Below are 25,162 nucleotides of genomic sequence, written 5' to 3' on the forward strand. Positions count from 1 at the left end.
TAAGGCAGGAATGAGGTCTTCCAGTCTTTTACCACCAGCTCTTACCCCAGGGCCAGCACACCGTGGGTACTGAAACCCACGGAGGACCTTCCAAGTGACAGACCCTGGAAAGACACTGGGTGTGCTAGTCTGGGATGAACAAGATACAGGTGAGTCCTTGTCACAGTTGTACAAAGGCTCAAAAGCATTTACCCAAAGTTACACAGCAGGTCAGCATTCCTAGGTTCTCCCACAGATATTCCTCAAACATGCCCTGCCATCCTAATGCTCAGAATTCAGGTGCCCAGAGAAAACGCCCCAACGTGCCCTCCATCTCCAGAGCCTCTGTCCTACTTGCCTGGGCAAAGGAGGCCCAGCAACAACTGCCCTATCCATAAGAAGAAAAGCCCAGCCACTCACACCCTGGTTTGTACCCGACTTGGGAGTTTTTATTTACAGAAAGGCCTGGGTGGACCTAGAGAGAAAGGGATTGGGGAGTTATGGGAAAAAGGGAAGAGAGATGATGTTTAAATACTCAGTTGGGAGGCAGGAAGGAAGTAGTGGGGCTGGCTTAGGGGTAGCCGCCTCAGGGGAGTCACCTGGTATGTCCAGAGAGTGAGATGGGATGAGGAGTTGGCAAGGACCTCAGTCATTAATCCTCAAGCTGAGAGGTGGAACTGTAGCTGGACAGGGCCCAGGTTCTTACCTGGGATCCCTGGGGCCCAGGCATCCCGGGGTGCCCACATCTCATTAACCCAAGGATAAGATAGCCAGTGGAGAATGGTGCAGATTAAGGAGACGTCTGTTTTGGTAACAGTCGAATGATGCTCCCAGGAAGGAAAGCCGCCCTATTCCTTCGGAGCTTCCACTCCAGCAACGCCACTTGCCCTGTGTGTTGGCCTCACTTTTTCACTCCATCAGTGCGCTCTCCCTCCCCTTCCCCCATGTTTTAGATTTCCTTTTCCTCAAAACTCCTGAGTCCCAGACAGAAGGTCCTGGGAGAGTTAGTTTCCTGGGCTGGGGATGGGTGCATGTCCACCCAGAGGGAACCTGGTTCTTCTCCCCAGGATGCCTGCCAGGCTCTGTCCGGGCCTAATGCTCAAGGCCCCTTGATGGATCCGGGCTCTGTAAGGCGGGCAGAGGCATAGGCCGAAGCTCCAAGGCAGGCTGCAGGTTCACAGAAGCCCGGCAGCCCCACGGGGCCTGGCAGGCCAGGTCGACCTGCCTCTCCTGGAGCCCCTGGAGCCCCTCGATCTCCATCCTTGCCATTGATGGCCTGACCAGGCCGGCCAGGGAGTCCTGTGAACAGGAGAAAGTCAAGACTACATCTCTTATCTCAGCCCCAGAATTCTGAAGCTGGGGAAACCTTTCAAATGGAGAAAATGAGGCCAAAGACACCACAGAAGGGTTTCTGCCCCAGAGGCAGAGATTCTGTGATTGTCCCCTACCCCTAGCTCCCAATCAGTGAGCCTTGGAAGCAAACGCCCTTTCCTTCACCTCTGTGAAATGATGGTGCATCCTGGGAAGTCCTGAGAGGCCCAGCTTCCAGAGCTAGAACCACCCAGAGACTCTCAGATGTTCCAAAGGGATGCAGAAGCTGGGTATCAAGGACTGAGCTGGCTGAATGTGAGGCCACCATGGAGGATACCCTGGTGTCCACGTGTCATTAATTCCCAAACTGAGGAACAGACTGTAGCTGGGCAGGGCCAATGGCTTACCTGGGATCCCTGGGGGCCCTGGCATCCCGGGGTGCCCCCGTCCCACTTCTCCTTGATCACCCTTCTCTCCACGTTTTCCTGTAGACAAAAAAGGGACTATTCATTTTTCAGAACTGGGAAATGCTTTTTCCTCTATTTTTTGCTGTGTTTCACACACAGAAATTATTCCTGTTTTGTGCTAGTTTATAATAGAGGAAAGTTGGAAATGATCATGCGAGGCTTGTTAAATAAAGGAAGGTGCAGACAAAGGATGGAAGATTATGTAACCAATAAAGTTTATTACAGGAAAGTAAGCATAACAATCTAGCATTCACTGTGTACCAAGCAGTGAACTAAGACGAACTCTATGTAAACTACCTCTAAGGGTAGTCCTCACTGCCACACTGTGAGGTTGGTACTTTCAGTGTCCCCATTTTACTGATGATAAACCTAAGGCCCAGGGAAATTAGCAGGAAACTTGTCTCAGGGCCATGATGAGAAAGGGGAGTCTGGATTCACACCTGTGTGTGGCTCCAGCCTGCCTGCTTTACTGCTCTGCTGGTCTGCCACCCTCTCTCTATTGACATGGAAAGATGCTTATGGGTACCACTAAGCACATTCAAAAGCAAACCTCAGAAACCCCAAATTAGAAAATAGTACATTCATTTCCATCAATTTGCTACTGGGGAAAAAAGCCCAGGAGTGTCTCTCTAACCATGTGGCTGAGGGAATGAGGAAGGGTCTGTATGTCATCCTGGGAAGGGAATAGGGAAAGGGCTGGCCCAGACAAATCCCCACTGCCTGGCCCCCATGCCCACCGAAGAGCAGCACTCACCCTTGGGCCCCGTGTTGCCAATCTGACCCACGGCTCCCACGATGCCAGGAATGCCCCGAGGGCCAGGGTGCCCATGGGGTCCCTGCTTGCCTGGGTACCCAGGGGGCCCAGGAGGTCCTGGGGGACCCATCATGCCCACCGCACCCAGGGCTTCTCGCTTGGCACTCACAGCGACCTCTGCCAGTTGCTCTGGAGGGAGGGAGAGAGGGAAGGAGGGAGGGAGGAAGAGGGAGGTCTTGAGATCGATGCTAGCAGTGACACTAGGGGAGGCAGAGCATCCTGATAGGCCCTGGCCCCTAGATTTGCAGACAGAAAAGCACCCTGTTTAAGTTCCCCCTTCCTCGGGCTTTGTTTTGTGGAAGTCAAAGATCCAGAGTCACTTATTCAAGGTCCCAGAGTCCTTCGGAGACTGGGCTGGAAGGAGCCCCCAAGACTCCAGATTCTCAGACAAGTGAACATGTGGAGGCTCTGGGAGTGGGTGAGGTGGGGGCAGTGTCTTCGAATGGACTGTGAGGAGGGGTTGCTGCCCCTCACCTTGCAGCATCTTCAGCGCCACATCCACGATGTGCTGGTCAGTGGCATCCCGGCCCTGAAAGCAGAGGCCTTTCAGGAAGAAGCCCCTGGCTACAAGGGCCGACCGCTCCTGCTCCCACCTGGTTGAGCATGAGGCCACCATGGAGGAGACTCTGGTGTTCAGAGTCATTAATTCCCAGGCTGAGGAACAGATTAGCTGGGCAGGGCCAAGGGCTTACCTGGGAAGGTGGCGGGGTAACCTTTCAGGCTGCAAGCACACTCTTCCTCTCTGCTCTGAGGCTTGGAACCAGTCTTGGGGGAAGTCGGTGGGAACCCCCAGCCTTTGGCGGGTAAGCCGCAGCCCCGAACAGATCTACCTAGAAGAATCACCTGCCCCGGGCCCAACTCACCGCGACGCCTTGTCTCCCAGGCTGTCCTGGCACTCCTCGGTTCCCGGCCAGTCCTCGAGGGCCGGGTGGACCGGGGTAGCCCTGAACCCCTGGGGCGCCGGCATCCCCGCTGGGGCCAGGGTAGCCGGTTTCTCCACGGACTCCTTGCTGCGGGAGGGTAGGGTGGGAGCAGAGACAGGTGAGAAGGCGCCCGGAGGGGTGGGCGAGAGTGGGGGGTGGGGTCGATGGAGGGGGTGGGGTCAGTAGAAGGGAGGGGCCGGGAGAAGGGAGGTCCCAGGGCTGCCCGGGGAAATCGGGGAACGCCGGGAGGGGAGGACTCACCTGTCCTTTGGGCCCCGGCTCGCCGGACTCGCCCTGCAGACACACGGACCGGCGGTCAGAAAGTGGTGGGGACCCCGGGGCCAGCCGCCGCTACCCGCCCTTCCCCAGGCCGCGCGCTCACCTTCTCGCCTTTCTCTCCGGGAAGGCCGGCCACCCCCGGGTCACCCTGCAGAGAGAACCACGGGCCAGACGCGCGGTGGTGGCGGGACACAGAGCAGGGTTGGGGGTGATTGGGGTCGGGGGGCGCTGGGACTCACCACTCCGCCGCGGGGCCCGGTCTTCCCTGGGGAGCCCTGGAGAAAGCCGGGAATGAGGGATTTGGCGAGGTACTCCGCGGGGTACCCCACCTAGCTTTCGGCCACCCCCCTCTTTCCAGCTCCGCCTCGCCCACCAGACCAGAAGCCTGCGACCCAAAGGTTTGGAGGTTCCGGAAGGATCCGAGTCCTGCCGACCCCACTCCCCTTGTCTTAGGGCCCCCTTCCCAGGTGTTTCCCAACCCCATCTGCACCTTGTCTCCTTTGATGCCCGGCAAGCCTTGGGGCCCTGGAATTCCAGGGGGGCCCTGCTCCCCCTTAGGGCCCTGAGGAGAAAAGAAACCAAAGGAATAAGTGGAGTGAGGGGCCTGGATATGACGCCCTGCCCAGGTCAGCTGGCCTGCACTCACCTGCTGTCCCTGAGGGCCTGGCTGTCCCACTGGACCCCTCTCGCCCTGGTCACCCTGAAATGGAAAGAGAAGTTCTCACCCTCAGCAGCCCTCAGCAGAAACGGCCTCCCGCAGCCGGGCCTGACATCGTATGGTCAGGGTGCCCTCCATTCTGCAGTCACTGGCAGGGGGTCCTTTGCTCCACTTGGCAGACCAGCAAAGCAAACCCAGGCCCGACCTGGGGAGGCCTCTCACAGGCTGGAAAGCGCAAAGCAGGTGCTGTATCCAGCAGTTTCAGCTGCTGTAGAGGCCCCCAGGAGGGGCCCCTGTGCCAGACACTTACCTTCTGTCCCATGATGCCCTGGGGACCAATTTCTCCTCGAGGCCCTGGCTCTCCCTGGAGGAAGGAGAAACGGGGGCTAAGCACTGACCTCCCTTCCACACCTGGTCAGCCCCTCCCTACCCTTGGGTCTCAGCTAATTTGCTTCATCAGGAAAGGCTTCCCAGATCCCCTGTTCTATGCTTTTGGGTCTCTGAACTTTTTTTTTTTTTTTTTTTTTTTTGAGATGGAGTCTTGTTCTTATTGCCCAGGCTGGAGTGCAATGGCGCAATCGCGGCTCACTGCAACCTCTGCCTCCCGGGTTCAAGTGATTCTCCTGCCTCAGCCTCCCAAGTAGCTGGGATTACAGGCACCCACTGTCACGCCTGGCTAATTTTTTATATTTTTAGTAGAGACAGGGTTTCACTATGTTGGTCAGGCTAGACCTCAGGTGATCCACCCGCCTCTGCCTCCTAAAGTGCTGGGATTACAGGTGTGGGCCACCGCGCCCAGCCAGGTCCCTGTACTTTTCCTTCAAAGGACCCAATACAGTTTGAATTACTTATCATGTGATCATTTATTTCATATCTATTTCTTTCACTAAACTATACCCTCCATGTGAGGAGGATACTCATAGTTACAGGTATTTAATGAATGTTTATGCAATGCATAAATGAATGAATGACTCTGCCTGCTGGATTCCCAGTCTATCAGCTTGGCCGTCTGGGAAAGTCACACTCCAGAACAGAGCCAGTCCCCACCCTCCCTGCAATGTACATAGGGAAACAGTCCCAGAGAGGAGAAAGAGAGCCAAACTAACTCGGAGCTCTCCCTAGGTCAGGCCTCCACCCCACAGCCTCGCCCTAAAGCAAGAACCCTTGTGTCAGTGGAGGGGGCACTTACCTCTTTCCCAGGGGGACCAGAGAATCCAGGAAGGCCCTGTGGGCCCGGCTCACCCTGCAGGGAAACACAGTTCTCAGGTCACTCTGGGTAGCCCAGTCAGGCCCTTGGGTTCAGGGAAACCCAACGAAGCCTAAACAGAGCCTGGAACCAAATGAATTGGGAGGGAGAGAGGGTGTTCTTGGTTCAGCTCTTGGCTCCTGATTTTCCTGTGTTGTTTCTCCTCTGGATTGAAAGCCATGCCATCCTACCTGCACTGAGGCAGGCTGAGGGGTGCATGTGTAGGGAGGTGGCAGGAGGGAGGTGGTTAGGCCCAAGGGGCTTATGTATGGGCTGAGCCTCTGAGACTTGGTGAGGCCTGGGCCTTGCTGTCTTCCTGGCCCTAGACTTCATGCTCAATTCTGTCCCCGGCTTGGGATCGCCTCACCTGATCTCCAGGGCCTCCTTTTGTCCCAGGCTGGCCTGGCACACCCTGCAGAAAGAAGCTGAAGTCAGTTTCTGCCCTGTGCTTTGCCTCCCATCCCCAGTCCAGATTTCCCCCACCTGTGGGAGCTGAACAACAGAAGGCCCAGCCGTGGCATCATGAGCTTAACTGTACTTTCCCACCATGACGGGAGAGAAGTGGGGCATAGAGAATGGCCTGTCTCCTAGGACCTGCGGTCTATGGGGAAGAGACGAGTACTTTATGTCCTCTCAGATGCCTGGGCCCATGTGAATCCATGCAGGAACACAAGTCTGCATGTGTGCACAGAAATAGGCTTGGCCACTCAGTACCCTCACAGGGAGGGAGGGCAGGCTCCCATGAACTGGACTCCGGAGGGTACAGAATGGAGATAGCCCTGAATGATGAAAGGTACAAAGAGACCAGAAAGGGCATTTCAAGCCGAGGGATCAGCAAAGGTCTAAAGGTGTGGAGCCAAAAGCCTAGGCCTATTGAGAAGGGGAAGGATAGAGAGGGGCCATGGCTGGTAAGACAGGAGGGGAAGGTTGGGGTCAGATTATGGTGGTCATTGAATGCTAAGATCAGCCACGAGGACAAAGATTGCCATCTGTCCTCTTTATAACTTCACCTGCCACTTAGTATACCTCAGATATTCAATGACTATGTTGCTTTTTTTTTTTTTTTTTTTTTTTGAGACAGAGTCTTGCTCTGTTCCCAGGCTGGAATGCAATGGTGCAATCTTGGCTGAGTGCAACCTCTGCCTCCTGGGTTCAAGCAATTCTCCTGCCTCAGCCCCCTGAGTAGCTGGGATTACAGGCATGAGCCACCATGCCCAGCTAAGTTTTGTATTTTTAGTAGAGATGGGGTTTTACCACATTGGCCAGGCTGGTCTTGATCTCCTGACCTCAAATGATCCACCTGCCTCAGCCTCCTGCAGTGCTGGGATTACAGGCATGAGCCACTGCACCTGACCTCAATAACTACTTATTGAAGGACTGGACTGAATGACTTTTTCCTGGAGGCCCATGTGGGGAGCCATGGAAGGTGCTATAGCAGGGAAATAGTCAGATTCCATTTAGCCAACATGGTGGACTAGAATGGCCAAAGAGAAGGCTAGAGCAGTTGTCCAAATGATGAGGCCTTTGCCAGGCCAGGGGCCACAGAGTTGGTAATGGAGCAAGAGGTAGTGACTGAGCAAGAGCCCTGGGTGTGTGTGGATTCTAACCTCAACAGCCACTTGCCCCTGGCCAGCCCCTGCAGCTCCACCTGATACTTACCGCTAGGCCCTGGTGGCCTGGGCTTCCTGGCCGCCCCACCTGTCCTGCGCTGCCCTGGGATAGACAGAGAACCAGAGGCACAAATTAGAGCTCCAGCCAGAGGCTATGGCTTCTACCCAGGTGCAGGTAGGGAAACTGAGATCCAGAGGCAAGAAAGGGTGTGTCTATGACACACCTGAGGACTCCAGATTCCAGGTGTTTAGAATCCGTGTGGTCGGACTCAAGGCCCTGCCCCTGCCCCAGGCCCACCAGCAGCCCTGCTCCTACCTTCATGCCAGCCGTGCCTGGGGTCCCATCCTTGCCGTTGATGCCTGGGGGGCCCTACCCAGGAGGAAAGTTCAAGGGAGAATGACAATGTGGAGATGTTTGGGGTCAGGCCACCCACTCCTGTTCCTCTGCGAAAGCTGCAGTGTGCAGGAACGGAGTGGCTCTGGTCATTCCAGGAAGCCCCACCAGCCAACTGGGGGAGCTGAAGTGGGAAGGGGATGAGGGTCACAGAACACACTCCTTCCCTAGTGTGGATGGGGGTGTACCCGACTGCTATAAGCTCCCCATGACCTCCCCTATGTCATCACCCCTGTTTATAGGTGAGGAAACAGAGGCACAGAAAGGGAGGCATTTCCTGAGGTGACAGAGCCAGCCCACCAGCTGCAGAGTTCAGTCTAGCATCCCAGGCTTCTCTTCCTGGGGTCTGGATAAAGCAACTGGATCCCAGCCCCTGGCACCTACCGTGGCTCCCTTTGGGCCTGTGATCCCCTGGGGTCCACGAACACCTGGGCTGCCCTGCAAAGCGGGGAGAGATCAGGTCACCTTCAGCATGTTGGGCCCCAGTCTGGCTGTGCAGAGAGGGGAACAAGTGAGAACAGTGGCCTCTGGGTCCCAGAGTTCCTCTGGCATAGGCCACACTGTACAGGGTTTGGAGGAGAGGGCCTTGGGAGTACCCTTCCTGCCCTGGCACCAGCAGGAAGGAGGAGAAGTCAGTGCCAGGAACCAGGCTGCACTGAGCAGGAGCAGGGGTGGGAGCCAGCATCCACTGAGACCTGGCCAAGGCCCCACACTCCACTCAGCCAAAGCTGAAGTCAGTTTCTGCCCTGCTGCTTTGCCTTCCATCCCCAGTCCAGATTTCCCCCACCTGTGGGAGCTGAAACAACAGAAGGCCCAGCCATGGCATCATGAGCTTGACTGTACTTTCCCACCATGGTGGGAGAGGAGTGGGCCATAGAGAATGGCCTGTCTCCTAGGACCTGGGGTCTATGGGGAAGAGACAAGTACTTTATGTGCTCTCAGATGCCTGGGCCCATGTGAATGAATGTGTGGCCATGAGCGAACACACCAACTGAATGCAATGTGTGGCTGCTGTTTGAGTCTTGATTTGAACAAGAACCGTGAAAAGACATTTTCGAGATAATTGGAAAAAACTGAACGGAGACTGTCCACTGGAAGATGTTAAGGAGCACTTATTTGTCAGTTGTGATAATAAGTTCTTATTGTTTAAGGATATACGCAGAAGTATCCAGGGCTGAGATGATAGGATGTTAAGGATTTACTTGCAAACATCAGAGCAAAGTAATAACAAAGCGAAGGAAGGAGAGGCCCGGGGGATAGGGGATGAAAGAATGGCAAAATGTTAATAACTGACTTGGAACCTGTGATAGGTACTTGGGGATTCACTATATCACTCTCACTGCTTTTCTTGTATAGTCAAAAAATTGCATTAAAAGACTAGATATAGCTGGGCGTGTTGGCTCAGGCCTGTAATCCCAACACTTTGGGATGGTGAGGCCAGTGGATCACCTGAGGTCAGGAGTTCCAGACCAGCCTGACCAACATGGTGAAATCCAGTTTCTACTGAAAATACAAAATAAGCTGGGTATGATGGCGCATGCCTGTAATCCCAGCCACTTGGGAGGCTGAGGCAGGAGAATCTCTTGAACCTGGGAGGCAGAGGTTGCAGTGAGCCGAGATGATGCCACTGCACTCCAGCCTGGGCAACAAGAGCAAAACTCCACCTCAAAAACAAGAAAAAAACAGCTAGATGACCTCTGCTGTCCAATGGAAAAAGAAAAATATAAGAATTTTTAAAAATTTAAAGAGAAAATAATTTACAAAACTAAATAAATAACTGTTAACTGTGTTTTCTGCTCAATTTTTTTTTGTAAAATTAAAACTGCTTTCTCCCACAGCTCTATTAATTAGAAAAAAAAAAAAAAGAGTTAAGAGAACTAGGATCCAGACCAAATCCCATTAGCCCCATGGCTGATTTGCTGGAATCTCATTGTCTGGCCCCAGTGACCATGGGACTGGATCCCAGGGCTTCTCCTAAAGTCTGAATTTGGGCTGACTGGGCTGTTGGCACAGATGGTCCTCCCCGGCAGGTCCCTCACACAGACACACAGACACACACACACAGTCACACTTGCACACACAGACATCCTCTCACACACTCACATACACACACTACACACAGCCGCACACACACACACTACACACACGACTCTCACATATATACATACTGCACACTCACACACACATTCACACTCACACACACACACACACAGCCTTATGTGGAGCCCAGTACTCCCCACGGGCCCTGACTGAGCAATGGGTGCCTGAGGACTCACCACGTCACCCTTCTCCCCAGCTCGGCCTGGTGGTCCCCTGGGACCTTCCTCACCCTGGCAAGAAAGACAAGCAGGAACTCAGGTCACACAGGCTCAGGGGGAGCCATGCCCACTCTGTGGCTGTAGCTGTAGCTGTAGGAGCTCCAGCCTAGGGGGTTGGCGGAGCAAACTCAGGCTTACCGGAGGCCCAGTGGTACCGATGGTGCCCACCATGCCTTTATATCCACGTGGGCCCTGGGGAGAGATAAGGGTTGCAGGTCAGTCCTGGCTGAACCCCAGGGGCCAGAAGGCAGCTCCTGGAAGCTCTTGCAGGACACCCCTAGATTCACTTACCATCTCTCCCTTTGGCCCTGCCATGCCCGGGTAGCCCCTGATGCCCTGGGGACCCTGTTGAGACAGAAAAGTGACAGCAATGGCAATTGCAAGGCCCACTTCATGATACCATGATGCCCACCTCCAATCTTACAATGCCCTTTTGAGGTAGGCAGCAGAGTCTCTGTTTCATGGGTGGGACGTTGAGGTTCAGAAATGAGGTTACTCAAAGGGACAGTGGCAGACCTGGCCCTCAGCCTGGCCTTCTTGCTGACAGCTTTGGTTCCTCCCTAATTCCTGACAGTTTCAGCCTCCTTCTCCCCAGCCAGAGATGCTCCCAGCTAGACACAGGTGTCCCTGTTACAAGCTAAAGGCCTGAGCAGGGAAATGATTCCATTAAGGGCTCCTGGGGTGAGGGAGAGGAGGGCCACCGAGGCAACGTGTTCCTTACCGGCGGTCCAGGGATGCCTTGCTCTCCGGAGGCACCCACATCTCCTTTGGGACCCTAAAGGGCAGGGATGAGCTGTCAGACAGGCGAGCAGATGGAAAAACACATATACAGACAAGCAAGGAAACCATCCCTTTTCCCCAGCACAAGCAGACAGGAAGGACTCCTACAAATTGTACAGTCCCATGTTACAGATAGAGAAATTGAGGCCAAGCAAAGAGACATGCCCAGAGACATGCCGACACAGAGCACAGGCCTCCAGCCCCCAGCTCAAGGCCCTGTCCCCAGAACCCACAGGGGAAAGGGAAGGGAAAGGGATGACAAAAGGGGACAGAGGACCATCTCCACGTATCCCAGACCCACAGCCCTCAGCCCTGGCACTCACCGGCTTCCCCTGGCGGCCAGGATCACCCAGAACCCCGCGTTTGCCCGCATGTCCCTGAAGGGAAGGAGAGAGCTCTGTATGAGATCCCCTCCTGTCACCTGCTCTACCCTCCCAAGACTCAGGCCAGGAGCCCTCACCTTCACTCCCTGCAGCCCTGGGGGACCTTTCATCCCGGCTGGACAGTTGGTTGGACACTGGAAAAAGAAAATCCCACAGGGCCCTGTGATCAGCTGGGCAGTGCTCCCCCATCTTGCCAACTCCCGAGAGCTCTTCTCCACCTCACCTGGTGGAACCTTGCACTGCAGCCCCTCCCTATCTCTCCCAAAGCCCCCATCTCCGTGGCCCCACCTCCCTGCATTAGCCCCCGCCCCAGACCTAGCCTCTCACCAGGAAATCCGCACTGCCCTCCAGACCCTGGATGGTTCCTGGGCGACCCTGAGAGGAGACATGAAGATGGAGCCTGGCCTGACACTTCCCCACCGCAGGCTTCCTCACAGACCCTTCTCCTCCCCTTGCACTTTGCCATGTGGGGAATTTGGGGACACTTACAGGTTTCCCAGGGGGTCCTGGTGGCCCCGATGGTCCATCTGGTCCAGGGTCCCCCTGGGAGCAAGAGGAGCCCAAATCATACCCCTGACCAGCCCTTCCCAGTTTATCCCAGTGCCCTCCTCCAGGTCCTGCTGCTGCCCTGTCCACCCTGTCTTCCCGCTCACCTTCTGAGATCCACCATCTTGGGAGATCAAGGCCTGATTGATAGGGGATGGGGCCAGCCCTTGGCATCCCTAAAAGACCTACCCCTGGGTGGGCTCATAAGAGGGGCTTCTGCTCCAGACCTGGAGGAGTTTCCCGGTGGCCAGAAGGTGGCCCAGGAACTCCCAGAAAGACCACCGAGCTTGCCAGCTTGGAAACAGAGGGTGGGAGGCAGTGAGTAGAGGGTGGCTGGGGCTCACCTTGGGGCCTGGGATTCCAATCTCACCAGGGAGGCCAACAGGTCCAGGTGGTCCCTGGGAAGCAGAGAGTAGATGGTCAGGATGCCTCAGAGGGTCAGATACCCTGGGCATGAAGGTAGAGACAGGCACCCAAAGCCCATTTCTTCACTTTTACTTTTTTTTTTTTTTCCCCAACCCCAGAGAGACTGACAGACTAAGGCTTTAAGGACCAGAGAATTCCAGAGCCAGTGGACAGGCCCAGAGTGGGCTGGTCCTGGGTCTCTGGCAGGTCCACCTATTCCTGACACCGTCGCAGCACACCAGCCCCTCCCCATGGGGCTATTCCTTCGAAGCCTCTCTGTTGTCTCCTCCTACCCTGGGAGTTCCGGGGACCCTGCCCCATCCCTGAGGACTTACAGGAGGTCCAGCAAAACCAGGGCCCTGGAACAGAAGGAAAGAAAATTGGGTTCATGGCTCCCTCTGCAGGTCCCCTCTACCCCCAGAGTCCCTCTAAGCCCTTGCAGGTTGTACTCACTGGAAGGCCAGGAGGACCAGGAAGCCCGGGCTGGCCCTGCAAGAACAACAAGAAAGGCTCAGAGACCGGATTTCCCAGGCCCCTACTTCCTCTCTACAGTCACACCCAAATGCTGGCCCTAGACTGCCCTGCTGAGTCCCCAGCAGGCCACTTACCTTGACTCCAGGGGTCCCCATGGGGCCAGGTTCCCCCTTGGCTCCAGTTAAACCCTGAGAAAGAATGAAAATATAGGATCAGTGAAGGACAACCTGCTCCCTGACCCACAGAGCAGGGCAGGTTCAAGAGTCCCTCCTGGGTGGGCTGAGGCTCCCTTTCACCAGACCTCATGAAGGCCTAGGAACCTCGACACCTTTCTTTCCTTTTCCTCAGTTCCCACAGTAACCCTAGGAGGCAGGCAGAACAATTCCCTTCTTTTGAAAGATGAGAAACCCAAGCCCAAAGATGTGGCTTCATTCTAGGCCCAGGCTTCCTGCCTCCGGGGTTAGGAGTTTAGCAGACCAAGACATGGGTCAGACTCGTCATTTGCTTGACGTCCGCCTTGGCAACTTATCATCCCTTCTTTTCTCTCTTGGTTTTTTTTTTTTTTTTTTTGAGACATGGTCTCGCTCTGTTGCCCATGCTGGAGTGCAGTGGCACAATCTCAGCTCACTGCAACCCCCACCTCCTGGGTTCAAGCGATTCTTGTGCCTCAGCCTTCCAAGTAGCTGGGACTACAGGTGTGCACCACCTTGCTAGGCAAATTTTTGTATTTTTAGTAGAGATGGGGTTTCACCATGTTGGCCAGGCTGGTCTTGAACTCCTGATCTCACGTGATCTGCCCACCACAGCCTCCGAAAGTGCTGGGATTACAGGCTTGAATCACCATGCCTGGCCATTGGCAACTTTTTAGGAGCCTTAGTTTCTCACCTGGGTGCCTCTCTGGGTGGCTATGAGAACCGATGCACTAGTAGAAGGCAATGTGCCTTGTAATCATTTGGATGTGGTTGATTTTGAAGGGTCTCTGGTGACTGTCCCAGCCCGTCACACCTCTTGAGCCAGCAGGGCAGAAGCAAGTCATAGGGGAAGGTTCTCCTTTCTCCCATCTTTCAGTGACTGACCCAGTGTAACCCCCACCAGATGACTGTCCTCATGCCCCTGGGGCTGGCTGTTTTTAGGAGTCTGTGACTTTGAGGGGGGGGGTCCTGGGAGCTCTGTAGTATCAGCTAAGTGATGCTTCTCTCCTGAGTGGTGCCTGTGGCTGTGGGCAGGGGTCGGGGGAAGGTCAGAGGAAAGGACAGGGCACACAAGGACAGCCCTATCCAATATATTCAGCCTGATCCTTGGAGGCCAGACATGTGACACTAAGTCCTGACTGCTGTAGGGGAGCAGGAGGAGCCTGAACCTCCCAGAATGCAGAGACTCTCTCTGGACCGCAGTTGCCTGCAAGTCAATGCCCCAGGGTGGGTGTGAGGTTCCAGGGAGGTTACACGTCACATCAAGGTGAGGGGGGCTCCTAGCTGGAGATTCTCCATCCTGTTGCCCATCTCTGAATAGGATCAGCGAAGATGCCAGAGCCAGGCCCAGGAGGTCAATCGGCAGGGCCGTACCCTACCCCACCCGACACTCCGTACTCACATCAATCCCAGGCTTCCCATCTGGCCCATCTGGCCCAGCTTTGCCAGGCTCGCCCTTGGGTCCCTTGAAAACAGAGGTGGAGAAAACATGAGCCAGAGGAGGGAAAGAGCAGGAAGGGTCAAAGGCCAAAGAGGATAAAGCACTCACCGGAGGGCCAGCTTTTCCAGGGGGGCCCTTGTCACCCTGCAAGATACAAGTTGGTGAGACAGCACACTATGGCTCATGCTACACATAGACCCTGGCAGGCCACTCTCGAGGGCTCTCCTCCTCCTCTCCTCTCTTCTGTCCAGGTCCCCTAAGCCTTGCAATCTTTGGGAAAAGAGCCCCCCTTTCCTCAAAATTAAAAGTCAGAAACAAATCATAGGTGCATGAGAATACCCTGGCCGGGCTGGAGAGGGTGACAGCAACATGCTAGAAAGGTACAGACATGCTGATGTCATGAGGTGCCAGCTGTGAGACCCGGAGCTGGGGACTCCAAGCTGATGCCTCTTGGGTTTGGTCACGTGTGGGAGGAAGGCTGGGGCTTTGTGAAGGGGGATGAGCCAGTTGGGCAGCAGCTCTATTCCAGATCGTAGGACAGGAAAACGGGAAGCTGAGCCAGTGGTGAGGACCAAGGGGGACTGTGAGGGGGAAATCCAGTGTTCCCAAGGAGGGAAGGATCTCCTTCCCCAGTGACAGAGGACCCTTGGTGGTGGGCAGGCAGGACCGGTGGAGCCGGATTCAGCCCCAGAGAGGCCTCCAGGCATTTTAGAGCCCGCAGCAGCCAGGGCCTGGCCGAGGGCCCAGCATCCTGTGTTTGGGGGGGTGGGGACACCAGGTTGAATAGAAGTCTGTCCAGACTGCTAAACATCAAGCTGCACCCCTTGGGGAGCCTTCAGAATGAGGTATTTAACCCTCGCCCTGCAGGGAACAAGCCCAGCTGATTCTAAATCGGGGAGAAAAAAACAAGAGAAGAGACAGGAGTCTGGCCCAAGCTGGTCGGCGGTCTGGCCAAGGCGCCCAAGCGGCCCTGAAGAAGCGTCCAGATGTGCCAGAGGCAGGGTGAGGGCTCGAGGCGCCTCCTACCCCACAAGGAGGGGAAGGGAGGGGAGGGGGATAAGGCCTCGCTGTGAGCTGCGGCCAGAGGACTGAACAGCAGCTCCTTGTCCGCCGGCGGCTATAACGGGCTCCGCAAGTCAGAGCTGGGTTGAGGTTTTTGCAGAACAAACGGGGTCCTTGTGGTGCGGGCCGGCGCCGCCTACTGACCATGGAGGGCACTACATCTCCGGGCAGCTCAGTCCCCACCCCCACCACAGCGCTCACAAAGTTCGCCTTTGTCAGCCGCCTCCCGCCCGCGGCGGTCCCAGGTTAGAGACTCACGTCGATGCCGTCGGATCCAGGCACTCCCGGCGGTCCCGGGGGGCCTGGGGGCCCCCGCTCTCCCGGCGGACCTCTCTGAAAACACGCAAGGGGGGCAGCCCTCAGATGGTGCAGTTAGCTGGGGTCCCCGGGGCTGCAAGCGACCCAGGGAGCGGGGTCCTAGGGGTGCACCTCCTCCGCGAACTCCCACGTGTTGAGAACCTTGTGCGTAGCAGGCACTGTGTGCCATTACATGCATTATCTTATAGAATACTCAGAACCGGGAGGCGGGCGCTATGACGGGCCCCAGTTTGCAGTCGTAGAAACGGGCTCAGAACCATGAAGGGTCCATGGTCAATGCGAGTGGGCCGCGGCGCCAGGACTCCGCCCTGGGTCAGCCCGACTCCTTTCCCTGTGCCAAGTTGCCTTTGCGCGGTCGCGGTGGGGAATAGATGGGGACGTGGACAGCTCAAATAAATCGCAGATGGAATGCAAGGTGGTGCCCAGCAGGCGACCGGCCCTCAGTGAGCCTGGGTTATCGTTCTTACGTGAACCATAGGCAGAGACAGCGCCTCCTCCTCTCCCCCCTGGCGCGGGAAAACCCGATGGGAAAGTTGGGGAGGCTCAGAGAAAGGGGGAGTAGGGAGGTGAGGCGGGTACTGTCTTCCCACTCGGAGCGCCCCTCCTGCAGCACAGCGGACTTGTCTTCCCAGGGGTGCCCCTTTTAAGAGGCCAGCTCGGACCCAGGCAGGGCTCTCAGTGCCCACGACCTCCCCAGGCCGCGAAGTGCCAGGCTGGTGCCCCGCAGACAAGCTCGGAACAACAGCCAGCACCCGCCCCGGCCGGAGCCCTGCCCCACTTGCGCGCCCGCAGCCCCTGGCAGCTCTCGGAAGGGAGACCTGGGCTGGCGGGCCGGGCCGAGAGGCCGCCGCGGGGCGACAGCGGCGTCTGGTTGGAGCCGGCGCCCCCTGGGAGGCGGCGGGGGCGGAGGCTGCGCTGCGGGTGAATGGGCACCATTGTGCGCCCAGCCACCTGGGCTCCCGGGCTGCCAGGACCCGGCGCCAACTCCTGCCCCACGCTGCCTGTCCCGGGCAGGGCCGCGCGTCTCGGGACGGGTCCCCTCTGGCTCTCCGTCTCAGCCACCTCCATTCACCGTCCCGCGATGGGCACCCACCGAGGGTACCTGCCCGCAGCGCTGTCCTTAGGGGGGCCCTGGGTCTAGGGGTGTCAGTAGGCGCGGGACACAGGCAGAGCTCCTCCAACCCGGGCCCCAGACCCCGCACCTTGGACCCTGGCAGCGGAGGGGCTGCGGGACTTACGATCTGCGCCAGAGCGAGCACGAGCACCTGGAGGAGGACAAGAAGGCTGCGGGGGGCGGCCGCAGCGGCGGCCATGGCGGGCGGTGGGGTCGAGGGGTACGGGTGCGGGTCCGCTCACGCACCGACGGCAGAGGCTCCCGGCGCTCCGGCGCTGGCTGCTCGAGGGCGGGGCGGGCCGGGGATCCTGAATATGCGGGGGGCGGGGCGGGGGCCGACGGGGGCTGTCACCTGAGAGGACCGGCGGGGTTGCGGGGAGGGAGGCCAGAGCCCGACATCCAGCTCCGCCCTGCTCCGTCCAGCCTCCCGTGCCCACCCTCTGTCCTCTGCCCGGACTTCCCCGGGGGCCTCAGCCTGGTAATACGAGGGGAGACCGGGACACGGGACGGATATGATGGTCCAGTTTCTTTGTGAGGAGCCAGAAGGTCGTCTGAGGTCCCCCTCAGCACCTTCAGGGCCCAGCACCTTCCCCCTGACGCTCAGCCTGCGCCCCATCACTTACCCTACGCCCCCTCCTGGGCCCAGGCTGAGTGCGCCTCGGGCTCTGCAGACCTTGCTGCAGGCTTTCCCCAGCTCCTGCCCACCTTTCTCCCCCATCCACTGGCTCCTTCCTCACCAAGCACAAACAAACAGGCCTTTTCCATATTAATATGCCAGAGTCCTTCCTGGATCAGCGGTCTCATGAATACTCCATCGGCTTCTTCCCTCTCGCTTCACTGCCAGCTCTTTAGTGGAATTGTGTGCACCTCCCCCACCAACTTCCTCACCTCGCACTCACCTCCCTACCTCTGTCCCAACAAGCAGATCCTTCTCCTGGAGGTCTCCAGTGAAACCCAACCCTTCTTCAGTCCTCCAGGCAGGAGGCTGTTGGCATCTTCACCTGCCCTGGAAGGGTAGATGAAGCTCCTGCCATCCAAGCTCCTGCCATCCAGCTCCCCCTTTTTCTATTGCTTTTTATTCTCTGCAGCTGCCTTAAGCACTGGTGTGTTTAAGATTGGGCCTTCTCACTCCATGTTCATAGAAACAACTACCACTTTATTCACCAGAGTTTCCAAAAGCCACTGTCCGGAATAGCCTGACTCCAGAGAGCCTTCCCTTCCCTCCCACTCACTTAAGCAATATTGGTAAAGTGATTTGGAATCGGACTTTCTCACAATTATGGATATGACCACAGGCACCTGAAACACTATGAAGTCTCAGTTTTCTCATCTGTGAAATGGAGATAATAATAGTCCTTATCTTCTTTTTTTTTTTTCTTGAGACAGAGTTTCACTCTGTCACCCAGGATAGAGTGCAGTGGGATGATCTCAGCTCACTGCAAACTTCCCCTCCCAAGTACAAGCATTTCTACTGCCTCGGCCTCCTGAGTAGCTGGGACTACAGGCGTGCACCACAATGCCTGGCTAATTTTTGTATTTTTAGTAGAGATGGGGTTTTGCCATGTTGGCCAGGCTGGTCTTGAACTCCTGACCTCAGGCGATCCACCTGCTTCAGCCTCCCAGAGTGCTGGGATTGCAGACATGAGTCACCCTGCCCAGCAAATAGTACTTATCTTAAAGGGTTTTGGTGATGGTTGAATGAAATGGCTCATGTGAGGTGCTTAACCTGCACCAGCACATAGTAGGTCCTTGATACATTTTAGCTTTCACTATGATTTATGGATTGTTGTTTTACCAGGTTGGCATCCAATGTAGGGAAGCTGGCCACAGGCAGATCAGCTAAAATGATGAACCTAGTTGGAGCTAGAAAAGCTCAATTCCACTGGGCAGGTTAGCAAAGGGCTCTGGACTTTGAAAGGTTGGCCTGGAGCTGAGTTTGGGAGAAAGAGCTGGAAGAATGTAATTGCTCTGCCTGACAGAGTGAAGAAGAATTTGAAGTTTATATGAAGATGAGAGGAGGAGGAGGAGGTAAGATAAGGATGATGAGCATTGCTTGGGGGGGGGTGGTATAAAGGATTTTTAGAACTGAGATGTCCAAATTCAATTTTAAGTTGTTGGTTTTATGTCATTTATCTCTTTATCTCTTGTGGCCTAACCACAAAAAGGCCTTGTGTGAGTAAGTTTTCTTTTTGTGTGCGGAAATTATGGAAAGGAGACGACTTTCACAGGCTCACAGTCTGGACAGCACACATTGGTGTATTAATTACCTGTTGCACCATAAAAAAAAAAAGCCTAAAATTCAGCAGCTTAAAATTACAATTTCTTTTCTTTTTTTTTTTTTTTTTTGAGATGGAGTCTCACTGTGTCATCCAGGCTGGAGTGCAGTGGCACTATCTCTGCTCACTGCAACCTCTGCCTGCTGGGTTCGAGCAGTTCTCCTGCCTCGGCCTCCCAAGTAGCTGGGACTACAGGCATGAGCCACCATGCCCAGCTAATTTTTTTTGTATTTTTAGTAGCGATGGGGTTTCACCATGTTGGCCAGGCTGGTCTTGAACTCCTGACTTTGTGATCCACCCACCTCGGCCTCCCAAAATGCTGCAATTATAGGTGTGAGCCACCATGCCCAGCGTAAAATGACAATTTCTTTGGATTAGGAATTAAGGAGTGCCTCTGCTGGTTAGTTCTGGCTCCCAAGCCTGGGGTCTGTTATGAGGGAGTAGTCAGATGGTGGCTGGGGCTGTCCCTAGAAGGCTTCCTCACTCACATGTCTGTTGTCTGTACTAGGAAGCCTTCAATGGCTGGGGCTGGAGCCGTTGGAGTTTCTTGGATGGTTCTCTCCTTGATCCCTTTGTGGGCTTTCCAAGAATTTTTTACGACATGGCAGCTTCAAGTGGCTGAATGTCCTCTATAGCAGCTCAGAGGAAATAGGAGAGCACCAGACTGAAGAGAATTGCCTCTCAGGACCTGTCCTTGGAAGTCGTGCAGTGGCACTTTCACCACATTCTTACCGTTGAGGCAATTACAAAGTTCTGCCCAGGATCAAGGGGAGGGAACAGAGACCCCCACCTCTTCAAGCATGTGTTAATGTCACATTTTAAGAAGAGGATGGGATATGAAATTTATTTATATATTTATTTCCTTCTTGTGAGACAGGGTCTCCCTCTGTCACCTTGGCTGAGGTTCAGTGGTGCAAGCACCGCTCACTGCAGCCTCACCTTCCCGGGCTCCTGATCCTCCCACTTCAGCCTCCTGAGTAGCTGGGACTACAGGCACCCAGCTCATTTTTTATATTTTGTAGGCACAGGGTCTTCCACGTCTCCCAGATTGTCTTGAACTCCTGGGCTCAAGCAATCCTTCTGCCTTGGACTCCCAAAGTGCTGGGATTACAGGTGTGGGCCACTGTACCCAGCCTGGGGATACAATTTTTATTGGTGCAATCATCTTTGGAAAATACATCCTACCACACTTTGGGTTATAAACTGAACCAATTCAGTGGTAGCTGAAGCTTAAAACTTGAGCCAGTCAAGAAACATTTTAGGTAAGGCTTTGACCACAAGACCTGGACTGGAGGTTCCAGCCAGTTGCATGCAGGTGTTTGTTTGTTGGTATTTGGAGACAGGCTGGAGTGCAGTGGCACCATCTCAGCTCACTGCAGCCTTGACCTCCCAGGCGCAAGGGATCCTCCCACTTCAGCCTCCTCAGTATGCACTTGGTGCATAGGACTCTTAAGGCGCAGGGAGACTCTGAGTAAGTGGCGAGCCATATATCTACATTTCTGTATAAGAAAACTCCATGTTGGCCAGGTGTGGTGGCTCACACCTGTAATCTCAGTACTCTGGAAAGCTGAGGCAGGAGAATCACTTGAGGTTACAAAGTGAAAAAAGATTAGCAGGGTGTAGTGGTGTCTCCCAGCTGCTTGAGAGGCAGAGGTGGAAGGATCACTTGAGTCCAGGAGTTTGAGGCTGCAGTGAGCTAGCTATGATTGAGCCATGGCATCCTAGCCTGGGTGACAGAACAAGACTCTGTCTCTAAAAACACAAAAAATAAGAATAAAAACATGAAAACAAATGGCCAGGAATGGTGGCTCAAACTTGTAATTCCAGCACTTTGGGAGGCCGAGGTGGGAGGTTCCCTTGAGCCCAAGATTTCAAGACTGGGCAATATAGATGTATATATAATATTTTAAATCTATGATGAAAGTATCTATATTTAGTTTATGATAAAGGTTAAATTCAAGAGCAGTTAGAGAAGGGTAGACTGAATGTTGAGGTAATTGGTCATATATTCAGAAAAAAATTCAAGTCAGATTTCTATATCAACATATCCAAATTACATTCTTGAACAAATTAATTGGGAGCCTAAATATAAGGATAGCAAATTACAAAAGGCCTGAAAGAAATTTTAAAAATAATTTTTTGGCATGAAAAACATTTCTGGGCAGTACACAAAACCTAAAATAGATAAGAAAAAAATGCTTAAAGTTGACTTTATCACACTTTTTAAATGTTTTTACAATAAAAATTATAGATAAAATTAAAAGCCAGAAAAGAAATATTCACAATATACATTACCAGACAAATAATTAATATTGAAAACATACAAAGAGCTCTTATAAATCAATAAGACAAGCTCTATGAAACATTTAAAAGAATATCTAATTAAATATTCTACAAACTTTTTAGAGAATAGAAAAATAAAGAGCATTTTCAAACTCATTTATGGGCTGATATAAACTTGATACCCAAATTAGTGATGAGCAGTAAGAGAAAGGAATATTAAAGGCCAATCTATCTTATGAACATAGATGCAAAAATCCCATATAAAATATTAACAGATTGGGCTGAGTGCAGTGGCTCATGCCTGTGATCCTAGCACTTTGGGAGGCTGAGGCAGGTGGATCACCTGAGGTCAGGAGTTCAAGACCAGCCTGGCCAACATGGTGAAACCCTGTCTCTACCAAAAATACAAAAATTATCTTGCATGGTGGCACACACCTGTAGTCCCAGCTACTCAGGAGGCTGAGACAGGAGAATCGTTTGAAACTGGGAGGCGGAGGTTGCAGTGAGGAAGATTGTGAGACTCTGTCTAAAAAACCAAGATCGCGCCATTGCTCTCCAGACTGGGTAATAAGAGCGAAACTCCATCTCAAAAAAAATAAATAAATAAAAATAAAAATAGGCCAGGTGCAGTGGCTTATGCCTATAATCCCAGCACTTTGGGAGGCCGAGGTGGGTGGATCTCCTGAGGTCAGGAGTTTGAGACCATCCTGGCCAACATGGCGAAACCCCGTCTCTACTAAAAACACAAAAATTAACCAGGTGTGGTGGCAGTGCCTGTCATCCCAGCTACTCAGGAGGCTGAAGCAGGAGAATTGCTTGAACCTGGGAGGTGGAGGTTATGGTAAGCCGAGATTGCACCACTGCAATCTAACCTGGGTGACAGAGCAAGAAAAAAAAAAAATTAACAGATTGAATACAGTAATTTATTAAAAGATACGTCATGACCAGGTTGGTTGCATACCAAGAAAGAATGGTTTCAAATGAGAAAACCTATTAGTGCATAGAGTTTAAGATTATATCAAGGACACTAAAAAAGCAACTCGAATGCCTGTTTTTGACTCACCTACCATAGTAATTTCTTCTGCAGGAGCAAGCTTGAAAGTGAGGGCCTAAGAGGCCAGGTCTTGGACCAGGAGGGAGCATAGACACCGCGCCCTCCCCAACCTCATCCCTTCTCCCAAGGAACAACGCACAGAGTCTGGACACAACCTCCTAGGGACTAGAGCAAAAAATATGAGGAATATAAACGTCCCTTCTATTTCCTTTCATCATAATTAATTCAGGATTTCTTTTCTTTCAATGCAATTTTAAGTTGTAGTCATAGAGAAATATTTGACCAGAGACTGAACCTGATTCATCCCCTGTGCTCCCCAACTGCAGAAGTTCTTAGATTTTGTTGTAAAGAGGCAGGATCTCACTATGTTGCTCAGGCCAGACTGGAACTCCTAGGCTCAAGCAAACCTCCTAATTCAGGACCCTGAGTAGCTGGGGCTACAGGTGTGTGCCACAGAATCAGCAAGTTTAACAGATCCTGAAACAACCCCCAACTCACACGAGGCTGAACTGTAAGGACCTTCCCTAACTATACCTGTACCTCTCAGGGGCAGGTTCTCAGAACACTGTTTGGAGCTCATGGACTAAATCCTCCCCGCCCTTTTTTTTTTTTTTTTAAGGGCTTGAAGTCACAGCACCTCCTGAGCAAGACTAAATCCTCTTACACCTTGCCAAATGCACCAGGCTCACATCATTTCCTTGATCATCTTCCAAAATCTCTCTCCTTGCTGTTCTGTTTCCCCTCCCCGACCCAGCTTCCAAGTTCTCTGCCAGTCTCCCATCCTAACCTTCCCACGGTGTCTTCTGGGACACGGGTTCAACAATCAGGCAACTTCCTTATTGTTTTCAATTTCCCGGAGTGTGTCCTCCACCTCCAAGCCACAGAACTTAACATGATCCTCGGTGGCAACAATCCTCCCCTGCAGCCCTCTTACTCGGAGGCTGATTATCCTCTCACACCCATATCCCTCAGTGACGGGGGTGGGGGGTGGGGTTGGGGGTGGGGGGGTGGAATCAATGTCTACATTGTTTCTTGTTAAAAATTATATATTTATGTACTTTGATACAGGGTTTCACCCTGTCACCTAGGCTGCAGTGCAGTGGTGCCATCAGGGCTCACGGCAACTTCAACCTCCTGGGCTCAGGTGATTCTCTCACCTCAGCCTCCGGAGTAGCTGGGAGGTGCACAAACATGCACCACCACACCCAGCTATGTTTTATTTTTTTGTAGTGGGGCTGGGGGGGTCTCCCTATGTTGCTCAGGCTGGCCTCAAATTTCTGAACTCAAGCCATCCTCCTGCCTCGGCCTTCCAAAGTGCTGGGATCATAGGCGCAGGCCAGACTGCACCTGGCCTCCACATTGTGTCTTCAGATATTTTTCCAGACACCTCATTGTAGAAATCCCTACTCTCTTAGGCATATACCAACTGATACTTTTTTTTTTTTTTTGAGCTGGAGTCTCACTCTGTTGCCCAGGCTGGAGTGCAGTGGCACAATCTCAGCTCACCGCAACCTCCGCCACCTAGGTTTAAGTGATTCTCCTGCCTCAGCCTCCTGAGTAGTTGGGATTATAGGAGCGGGCTACCACACACAGCTAATTTTGTATTTTTTGAAGAGACAGGGTTTCACCATGTTGGTCAGGCTGGTCTCAAACTCCTGCCCTGCCTCGGCCTCCCAAAGTGCTAGGATTACAAGCATGAGCCACTGCATTCGGCAATTATACCAACTGATTCTAACATCCCTCATCCTTCTTGACATCATCCTTTTTTCCCTGGGTCACTGTCTCTCACTCACTAGTGATTTGGGTGCCTGGGTCACATCCTTCCCTCATCTCAGAATCCTGGCATCACCTGGTGCACTTCAACAACTTCTTTTTTTTTTTGAGACCAAGTGTAGTGGCATGATCTCAGCTCAATGCAACCTCCACCTCCTGGGGTCAAGCAATCCTCCCACCTCAGCTTCCCAAGTAGCTGGGACTACAGGCATGCACCACCATGCCCAGCTAATCTTTTGTATTATTAGTAGAGATGGGGTTTCTGCCTTGTTGCCCAGGCTGGCCTCAAACTCTTGGACTCAAGTGATCCACCCACCTTGGCTTCCCAAAGAAAGTGTGATGCTCTGGTTTCTCTTTATAACGAATAAATCTTTCGCCTTTTACTAAAGATTTCCGTGGAGAGGAACAATTATGAGTTTATAACTGAATTTTTTGATGTCCTGCTTAGGCAGGGCTCATTATATTAAAAAAAAAAAGTGTGAGCAACTTCTTTTTTTTTTTTTTTGAGATGTAATCTCAATCTGTTGCCCAGGCTGTAGTGCAGTGGTGCAGTATCGGTTTACCTCCACCTCCTGGGTTAAGCGATTCTCCCGCCTCAGCCTCCCAATTAGCTGGGATTACCGGCATGCACCACCACGCCTGGCTAATTTTTTGTATTTTTAGTAGAGACAGGGTTTCTCCATGTTGGCCAGGCTGGTCTCAAACTCCTGACCTCAGGTGGTCCACCCATCTCCGACTCCTAAAGTTCTGGGACTACAGGCGTGAGCCACTGCACCTGGCCTCATCATATCATTTTAAATGTGTGATAATATCTTTTATTTATTTATTTATTTTTGTGACTTTAAATGTGTAATAACATCTTTCCATGATTTGAACTTGCATTTTCCTAATGGCTGTTAATACTAAACATCTTTACAAGGGCGTATTCTCTGTATATTATCTTTGTTTGAAATGTTTATGTCTTTTGCCTATTTTCTAATTTGATGCATTGGTGACTTCTTTGTATATTCAAGATATGAGTCCTTTGTTAGACGTATAGTTTGCAAATATTTTCTCGTATTCT

General features: G+C 53.3%; 1 protein-coding gene and 1 non-coding gene across 3 annotated transcripts; one reads left to right on the forward strand and one right to left on the reverse strand.

Moving 5' to 3' along the window:
- Window positions 1-403: 403 nt before the first annotated feature.
- COL9A2 (collagen type IX alpha 2 chain) lies at window positions 404-16,994 on the reverse strand. Of its 2 annotated transcripts, XM_002750654.6 has the most exons (32): window positions 16,838-16,994; window positions 15,540-15,614; window positions 14,328-14,363; window positions 14,181-14,243; window positions 12,722-12,775; window positions 12,567-12,602; window positions 12,449-12,472; window positions 12,053-12,106; window positions 11,652-11,705; window positions 11,490-11,537; window positions 11,240-11,296; window positions 11,103-11,156; window positions 10,721-10,774; window positions 10,291-10,344; window positions 10,138-10,191; window positions 9,958-10,011; window positions 8,066-8,119; window positions 7,604-7,657; window positions 7,337-7,390; window positions 6,045-6,089; window positions 5,621-5,674; window positions 4,742-4,795; window positions 4,420-4,473; window positions 4,264-4,335; window positions 4,013-4,048; window positions 3,877-3,921; window positions 3,756-3,788; window positions 3,435-3,581; window positions 3,046-3,100; window positions 2,512-2,700; window positions 1,698-1,775; window positions 404-1,278 (listed from the first exon to the last, which is right to left on the reverse strand). In XM_002750654.6, the coding sequence occupies exons 1-32, from the start codon at window positions 16,910-16,912 to the stop codon at window positions 1,079-1,081; spliced, it is 2,070 nt and encodes a 689-aa protein (XP_002750700.3). In that variant the 5' UTR covers window positions 16,913-16,994; the 3' UTR covers window positions 404-1,078. The 2 variants fall into 2 exon arrangements, with proteins under 2 accessions (XP_002750700.3, XP_035106862.2); XM_035250971.3 differs by lacking the exons at window positions 15,540-15,614; window positions 16,838-16,994 and adding an exon at window positions 14,559-14,681.
- Window positions 16,995-24,438: 7,444 nt separating this feature from the next.
- LOC118143306 (U5 spliceosomal RNA) lies at window positions 24,439-24,555 on the forward strand. The gene has a single exon (XR_004727534.1). It is a non-coding gene; the product is annotated as a U5 spliceosomal RNA (small nuclear RNA).
- Window positions 24,556-25,162: the final 607 nt, after the last annotated feature.

Source organism: Callithrix jacchus, chromosome 7 (genome assembly GCF_049354715.1).
Source record: "Callithrix jacchus isolate 240 chromosome 7, calJac240_pri, whole genome shotgun sequence".
Classification (NCBI taxonomy): Eukaryota; Metazoa; Chordata; class Mammalia; order Primates; family Cebidae; genus Callithrix; species Callithrix jacchus.

Coding starts and splice junctions, on each gene's coding strand:
- COL9A2 (XM_002750654.6), bottom strand. CDS start 16,912: ATGGCCGCCGCTGCGGCCGCCCCCCGCAGCCTTCTTGTCCTCCTCCAG. Junction 12,107..12,448: donor CTGGTTTTGCTGGACCTCCT/GTAAGTCCTCAG, acceptor TCTGCTTCCCAG/GGACCACCTGGACCTGTTGG. Junction 3,582..3,755: donor AGCCGGGGCCCAAAGGACAG/GTGAGTCCTCCC, acceptor ACCCTCCCGCAG/CAAGGAGTCCGTGGAGAAAC.